Source organism: Microcaecilia unicolor, chromosome 11 (assembly GCF_901765095.1).
Source record: "Microcaecilia unicolor chromosome 11, aMicUni1.1, whole genome shotgun sequence".
Taxonomy (NCBI): Eukaryota; Metazoa; Chordata; class Amphibia; order Gymnophiona; family Siphonopidae; genus Microcaecilia; species Microcaecilia unicolor.
In genome coordinates this window covers 29,719,105-29,727,428 of record NC_044041.1, presented here as the reverse complement: position 1 = coordinate 29,727,428, position 8,324 = coordinate 29,719,105, and the positions used below count along the sequence as shown (strand labels likewise).

Below are 8,324 nucleotides of genomic sequence, written 5' to 3'. Positions count from 1 at the left end.
TGGGAAGGGGAAACTGAAATTGCCCTAATTGGCTTCCTTGCTTACAATGGACTAGATAGGCTCACTTCCACTTCATTAATCCTCCTCGGCGGTTTGCATCTTTTTCTACTATACAAAAAAACAAATGCAGACTTTCGGGACACGTTGCGTTCTCCCTTGACGCCACTTCCTGTTTCCGGCGAGGCGGGATGTAGAGGGAGAAGAGGACTGGAGTTGTCTAATGTGTGTAGTACTGACGTGTATCATAAGGGACGAGGCACCGGAGAAGGAAAGCTGTGGAATTGTTTCTGGACGACTTCAGGTATGAGTTTGATCGGTTTGGGGAGGGGGAAAGGGGGGGTTTGAGGGAGAGATGCCATATCGCGGACAAGGAGGAGAGTGGAACGTAGAGGGAGAGATTCCCTGTGGCTCGGTATCTTTGTGGGCAACATTTCTTATTGTCAATCTAGCTTTCGTTTACTGTTATGTGTATTTTCATGTAATTTTATTGTATTTGTTTTTTCTGGAAGGAACTCGACCAGAGGGATATATATATATATATATATATATATATATATTTTAATGGGAAAATTAACACAGAGGGATATATATATATCCCTCTGTGTTAATTTTCCCATAGATATATCCCTCTGGTTACTTGTCAGCTGCTCTGATCTAATCAGAACAGCAGTATTTAAGTTAACATATGTAGGAGCCAGTGGCGTAGTCACAGGTGGGCTTGGGTGGGCCAGGGCCCACCCATTTATGGCTCAGGCCCACCTAACAGTAGTACATGTTTAGTAGTAACTGGTGGGAATCCCAAGCTCTGCCAGCTGAAGATTTCCCCCTGATGGTAACGAACATGCTACTTTCCACAACACCGGCACCTGTGCATGCTCAGTTTTCAGTGCATGCTTGCTGCCAAGGTAGAAAGAAGCATTTTCCCACTGGCTAAGATAATTTTTTTTTTTGGGGGGGGGGGGGGGGGGGGGGAGAACACTTGGTGCCCACCCAATTCTTGCCCAGGCCCACCCAAAATCTGTTGTCTGGCTACGCCCCTGGTAGGAGCCCTTTTACTAAGTCGCAGCAAAATCTGGGCTTAGCGCATTGTAATGCAGGACTTTCCCACACATTAAGCTAATTTTTACCATGTCCTAAAAATAGGGCTTTTTCTTTTCAGTTTTATTTTTGCAGGCCCTGTGTTAATTTTCCCATTAACATGCAGAAGTTGTAAAAATATTAATGGGGGGGGGGGGGGGGGGCACTTACTGCCTCCTATTTGGGGGTTCCTGTGTTAACCAGTTAGTGTATGCTAATGTGAATGTGGTAGCTGGTTAGCGCTTCTGTGCATATTGCCTGCCCATGCCATGCCTCTCCCCAAAAATCTTTTTTTTAAAAAAAAGTGTGTAATTAAGACATACAAATGGAGAAATTACCACAAGACGCTTTAGTGCGTCCTGTAGTAAGCCTTTTTTGGCTTGCTAGGCCTACGTAAGGCATAGCATACCTTTAGTAAAAGGGCCTCATAGATTCATAGCACTGGGAGTGCCGTCAAAAACTTGAAATGCTGATGCTGTCTCAGGACTGAAAAAAAAAAATAAGAAGAGTAAATGATTTGTTTCATCTGACAACCAAACTGTTTTCTTGACTTTGCTTTCCACTGTTTTAAATAAGCAGGAAAACATGTGGCATCCCAAGTATGTGCCTCCTATTTGAAGTTTTGGCATTACACAGTAGATTGCCTATAATAACTTTTGACCCTACCAGATGCATACTTAACAAGTCTAAGCACACAGCTGCTTATACAGTAGAAAAGTCATTAATATAAAAGCAGTAACTCTGGTATGGGAGTGAATGCCATTACAATAAACATATATGGATCCAGCACTTATGCTCAACCAGAAAGGCTGGATCTTCATGGATCTAGCACTTATTCCACCAGAAAGGCTGAATCTTCAAGGATCCTGTACGTCTTCGCACCAGAAAGGCAGGATGTAAACAGATCCATCCTGCACTTATCCCAACCAGAAGGGCTGGATCTAAACGGATCCTGGACTTGTCACCACCAGAAAAGAGCATAAAAGTAGCTATACTGGGTCAGACCAATGGTCCATCTAGCCCAGTGTCCTGTTTCCAACAGTGGCCAGTCCCACAATGGAGAATCTAAATGAATCCTGCAGTTCTTCCCACAAGAAAGGTAGGATCTAAACGGATCCTGCAGTTATTCCCACCTGAAAAGCTGGATCTAAACAGACACAGTACTTGTTCCCACCAGAAGGGCTACAATCATCAGATCTTGCACTCATACCCCACCTAAAGGCTCAGATGTACCTGGATCTACCAAGATCTTCCCGGATCCAGCAGTCCTTACCAGTAGACAAGCACATCAGCATAGGGACTTCAACATTACAAAAGCAGTAGCTGCTGTCAAACACAAAACAGTGCTTTCAGTATCCAAAGGGTCTGGGAAATCCATGTGTTACCCAGTCACGGTAGTATCTATTTGATAAAATGTCACATAAGCACCTATGATTCTTTATGAAGTTATTTCAGAAAAGGTACAGAACAGAGTACACCTGTGCCCAAGTCATGCACAATACACCTGTTCTTGTCACTACATGTACTTTTGTGAATTTTATGTTTGTATACATAACATAACATAGTAGATGACGGCAGAAAAAGACCTGCACGGTCCATCCAGTCTGCCCAACAAGATAACTCATATGTGCTAATTTTTGTGTATACCCTACTTTGATTTGTACCTGTGTTCTTAAGGGCACAGACCGTATATATACTGGCATATATGTGACTGGGTCATGTAGGTAAATCCTTTATAAAATTATCCTCCATATACGGGTAATTTCCGAAACCTCTTTACCTGGGTGGATGGGTTGTTTGAAAATTATCTATCCTTCCTGTGGGTAAAGTACGCGCTCTCTCTGTGATTGACAAGGTCTTTTGCTTGCTTTGATTGGAGCTACTCTTTGTTGGTCTCCAGAAGCTGCCGCTCTAAGCAGTCTAATAGTTGATCTGACCTTGCCTCATTCCTTTAACTTTCCAAGGTGCCCTTCATCTCCTCCTTCTCCATTTCCACAATGCCCCTCTTTCCTTCTGTCACCCTGGAGCAGTTTCCTCTCTCTTCTTTCCTGCCCAAATCTCCCTCCAAGGTTGTCCATACTTTCTCTCTCCTGTCCCATCCCCCCATCTCCAGGTGCCACCATTTTTTGTTATTCTTTTCCAGAGGTACCTCTAACCTACTGAAGAAGTTGAAGCTTCCATGGCTTTTTGGTACTTTAAAATTAAAGCCTGTGTGTTTCTGTATACTAAAATAATGTTTTTCTTATATGTTCAGATAGAAATGTAAATGGTGAAAAAAATGGTCCTTATGTCAGTCCCTGAAGCTGGATGACTCTTATTGCAATGGCAGTCCTAGACAAGAACTGGGTGACTATCCGGAACCGGTGTGGATGGGTGGCTGTCCTAGTGGTTCTGGTAGGATCCCTCCTGGTGGTGTTTCCACCGGGAGGGATAGAAGACCAATGCCGCACAGCCCTGAAAAGTTTTTCCTTGTTGAGCTACACCCTGTGGGGAAGAAATGACGTTTCCAAGTATCCTGGGCAGACCGGACTTGCTGTAGCTTCAACTGCCATAGAACTACTGGTACTTAAACCCAAACCTAGTGCAGGTAAGGCAGTGAATGAGGTTTGTATATGTTCTTTTAACATTGAAGTGTAGTCTCTTTATTTTCTGTTGTATTTTGGTTCCATTGTAAATCTTCTTTAGTGTAAAAGGGTTGCATCAAGGACCTGAAAACTTACTTATGGTTCTGAAGCTCTAAGATGAGTAATATCAAGGTATTATTCCAGCAATTCATAAAATAAGCAATCAAGACGGCCATGGCTTGTCCCCCAGTCCCCATTTATCTATGAACCTTGGCAGCTTTGGGGACTGCATTGGAGTCCTTGTGTACAGTACCTGCCATCTGAGTCACTAGATTGTGACAGCTGATTTGGAATATTGTAGTAAAGCAACTGCTGTCAAAGATTAATTATTCCTACAGCTGTAGACCAAAAAAAACACTTCTACCAAAAGGGAAGGGAAATGGGACTTGATATACCGCTTTTCTGAGGTTTTTGCAACTACATTCAAAGCAGTTTACATATATTCAGGTACTTATTTTTGTACCAGGGGCAATGGAGGGTTAAGTGACTTGCCCAGAGTCACAAGGAGCTGCAGTGAGAATTGAACTCAGTTCCCCAGGATCAAAGTCCACTGCACTAACCACTAGGCTACTCCTCTACTAGCAACATTCCATGTAGAATCTTCAAATAGTAGCAACAGCAACAACATTCCATGTAGAATCTTCAAATAGTAGCAACATTCCAGAATCTCAAATAGTAGCAACAGCAACAACATTCCATGTAGAATCTTCAAATAGTAGCAACATTCCACATAGAATCTCAAATAATTGCAACATTCCATCTAGAATCTCCAATAGTAGCAGCAGAATCTCAACATTCCATTTAGAATCTGAAATAGGGGAAGGAGAAATGGGACTTGATATACTGCCTTTCTGTGGTATTTTGCAACTACATTCAAAGCAGTTTACATATATTCAGGTACTTATTTTGTACCAGGGGCAATGGAGGGTTAAGTGACTTGCCCAGAGTCACAAGGAGCTGCAGTGGGAATCGAACTCAGTTCCCCAGTCCACTGCACTAACCACTAGGCGGCTACTCCACTCCACTCCACTGAAAACTAATCATTCACTCAGTGTGTTTATTTTTGTATTTGTTTGCCACATTTCCTTTACATCAAGCACTAGAACCTTGGACAATTTTTAACAATAAGACACACAGTGCATACAGAGAACAAATGTTTTTATTCCTTGTACATAAGGGAGACTGAAATGATAAAGGAGATGGAGCAACTCTCCTATGATGAAAGGCTAAAGAGGTTAGAGGTCTTTAGCTTAGAGAAGTGACGGTTGAAGGGAGATATGATGACCCAGTATGACAATTAAAAATCATGGAGACCTTTTTAGCCCCCGAGGGTAGCTTGCAAAGTACCAGTAGATCTGCAAGCCAATTTTTAAAGATAAAACCTTCTGGAGTTTCCCCTTGAAAATATGGTGCTGGAAGAGTCCTTTACTTTGCAGGATGTCTGGCATTGTCCCTTTTCTCCACATACGTAGGAGGAGGGGGTTTTAGAGGTGTTTTTGTGCAGATAAGTCTCAGTTTTCCCCGTCTAGTATCATCTCTCTATATAAAAGGCAACACCAGCGTTCTATGAAGCCTCCAGACGGAAGTGTGAAGGGGGAGAGATACCCGGTTTCCCCATGAGTGTCTGCCCCGCCCTCTCTGTAACACAAACAGTCAGTGAAGGAAAACTGCAGAGCACGAAATCAAATCGCTGGCTCTGTAACAGTGAAGGACTCAGAGGGGGGAGGGGAGAGAGGCCAGAGGGCAGGGACACACACACTCCCACATGCACACAGAAGAAAACCTCGCTAGCCCCCCCCCCCCCCCCCCCCCCCCCCCCCCCCCCCCCCCGTTTCCTCAGGAGCTTAACCGAGATTGGATAGCAGAGCCGGTAGTGGGAGGCGGGGCTGGAGGTTGGGAGGCTGGGATAGTGCGGGGCAGACTTATATGGTCTGTGCCAGAGCCAGAGGCAGGACTGGAGGTTGGGAGGCAGGGATAGCACTGGGCAGACTTATACGGTCTGTGCCCTGAAGAGCACAGGTAGAAATCAAAGTAGGGTATACACAAAAGTAGCACACATGAGTTGTCTTGTTGGGCAGACTGGATGGACCGTGCAGGTCTTTTTCTGCCGTCATCTACTATGTTACTATGTTTCATTTGCATCAGAAACGGGGCTTTTTTACTAGTTGTAAACTAATCTTAGTTTTGGTATGTAGACGAAACTAGCTGTAAAATGTTAGGACTGTCAGCAAGATGACCTGCCTTTATGTATAAATGGAACCAGTAAGAGAAGTCAGTGACTGAAATTGCAGTGAGATGCTTTTGGTAAGTGAACATTTTTTAGCAAATATAAAACGTGCTTTTGCATAATTTAAGCTAATTAAGCTTCATTTAAAAAAAAAAATTTCCAAGAAGAAAGTCGAGGAATAAGCCAAGCAGTGTAGTATATTTTGCAAATTAGCTAGTTTTGCTTTTTATTTTTATTTTCTTTTTATTGATGAGAAAAAAAAATACAAACAGTACTAACCAGTCCAACACTCAAGAAGAAAAAAGCTAGAGAAATCAGCAAACACTCTTAAGAATCATCAAAAGTTTTCCTTTCTGTTCCCTCCTCTCCCACCCAGCACCATAAACGGGCAGGGAAGTCATACAGTGATACATTTCAAATTGTAAACAATCCATATAACCCCGCCCCCCCCCCCCCCCCCCACACACACACACAGTTCGAGCAAAAATGCTCAAACCAAGCCAAAACAAAGAGTCCATAAATTCCAGATGAAAGCAACCATCCCCACCGCTGCTAGCTAGTTTTGCTTTACAGTAAACCAAACATTCACTAATGTCTAAGCGTACCTGTCTTTCCTCTTTTCTTTGTAATATTCATGTACTTTTATGCAATGGAAAGCATACACCAATCTGCTCGTTTTTGGTTTATTTTAGATGTCAAGTTGGAAGCTAAAGCAGCTGTAAACCAGGCTCTAGAAATGAAACGGCAAGGAAAGCGAGAAAAAGCTCACAGACTTCTCCTGCACTCCCTCAAGATGGACCCAGATTATGTGGATGCTATGACAGAACTGGGAATCTTTTTGGAAGAAGAGAAAGACATTATCCAAGCTGATTATTTGTACTCCAAAGCATTGACGATTTCCCCTTGTAATGAAAAGGCCTTAGTAAACCGTGACCGAACGTTGCCTCTTGTTGAAGAGATTGATCAGCGGTATTTCAGCATTATTGACAGCAAAGTCAAAAAAGTGATGGCCATTCCGAAAGGTAACTCTGCATTGCGCCGTGTCATGGAGGAATCCTATTACCACCATATCTTTCATACAGTGGCAATTGAAGGCAATACTCTAACCCTCTCTGAAATAAGGCACATCATTGAGACCAGATACGCTGTTCCTGGAAAAAGTCTTGAAGAGCAGAATGAAGTCATTGGTATGCACGCAGCTATGAAATATGTAAATACCACACTGATATCCAGAATAGGATCTGTAACCATTAGTGACATTTTGCAGATACATAGGCGAGTGTTGGGCTATGTGGACCCAGTTGAAGCTGGGAGATTTAGGACGAACCAAGTTTTTGTGGGGCATCATATACCACCCCACCCTCGAGATGTTGAAAAACAGATGCAAGAATTTGTACAGTGGTTAAATTCTGATGATGCCATGAACTTACATCCTGTAGAATTTGCCGCCTTAGCACATTACAAATTAGTTTACATTCACCCATTTGTAGATGGAAATGGAAGGACTTCACGATTAATAATGAATGTTATATTAATGCAGGCAGGTTACCCACCCATCACAATCCGTAAGGAGCAACGATCTGAGTATTACCATGTCTTAGAAATGGCCAATGAAGGAGATGTCCGACCTTTTATAAGACTCATAGCCAAATGTACTGAAACAACTTTAGATATGCTGATTATAGCCACAACTGAACATGCTGTGGCCTTACCAGAAGCCAATCCCAGCTTTCCTGAATGCAAGCAAACTATTCCAGTCAAAACGTAGAACTAACACAAGTGATGCAACTTTCATTTTCGACTCAAGAGTTAGCATATTCCACTTTGACAAATAAGAACATGTGATGTGCCATGCTAGGTCAAATCAAAAGTCCAGTGAGCCCAACTCCCTTTCTGACAGTGACCAACCTAGATCAGAAGTACTTGGCAGGATCCCAAAGATGCTAACCACGTTGAGTGGAGCACCACCATATTCCACATTTCAAGCTCTAACAATCTCCCTATTATTTTCAGTACTTTTAGTAAACTTTATGAAATTAAGTAATGAAGGAGTGTCGGTAATTGGTAAAAAGCTTTTACATTAGAATACTTTTTTTTCCCAATCCTGGCACGGAACTGGAAGGCATAGATTTGCCAGTCCTGAAAGGTGGAAACAGGAGTTGATCAGGTTTCAGCTGGTTTGAAAGTTTTGAGAGAATGAGATCCCCCCCCCCCCCCCCCCCCCATTTCCTACCAGTAAGCTTTCTCTGATTAGAATGAATACACTGTTGATAGATATAAACAGCAGAATAAGAAATACAAATGTGGGTATTTTTTAGGTGGCTCTAATAATATATATTAAAAAGCAAAGAAAAGCACTTAAGCTCATTGCAATCTGCTGCTTTCTACTTTCGATT

The 8,324-nt window shown here is 42.6% G+C and overlaps 1 protein-coding gene across 1 annotated transcript; it reads left to right on the top strand.

The window, feature by feature from the left end:
• Nucleotides 1–215: 215 nt before the first annotated feature.
• FICD (FIC domain containing) lies at nucleotides 216–8,115 on the top strand. The gene is made up of 3 exons (XM_030218860.1): nucleotides 216–301; nucleotides 3,332–3,664; nucleotides 6,621–8,115. Exons 2-3 carry the CDS (start codon nucleotides 3,385–3,387, stop codon nucleotides 7,694–7,696), a joined length of 1,356 nt encoding a protein of 451 aa, XP_030074720.1. The 5' UTR covers nucleotides 216–301; nucleotides 3,332–3,384; the 3' UTR covers nucleotides 7,697–8,115.
• Nucleotides 8,116–8,324: the final 209 nt, after the last annotated feature.

What these genes read in the sequence shown, in the direction of transcription:
- FICD (XM_030218860.1), top strand. Translation starts at nt 3,385, where the DNA reads ATGACTCTTATTGCAATGGCAGTCCTAGACAAGAACTGGGTGACTATC. An exon ending in TAAACCCAAACCTAGTGCAG is followed by an intron (nt 3,665 to 6,620) that starts GTAAGGCAGTGA and finishes GGTTTATTTTAG; the next exon opens with ATGTCAAGTTGGAAGCTAAA.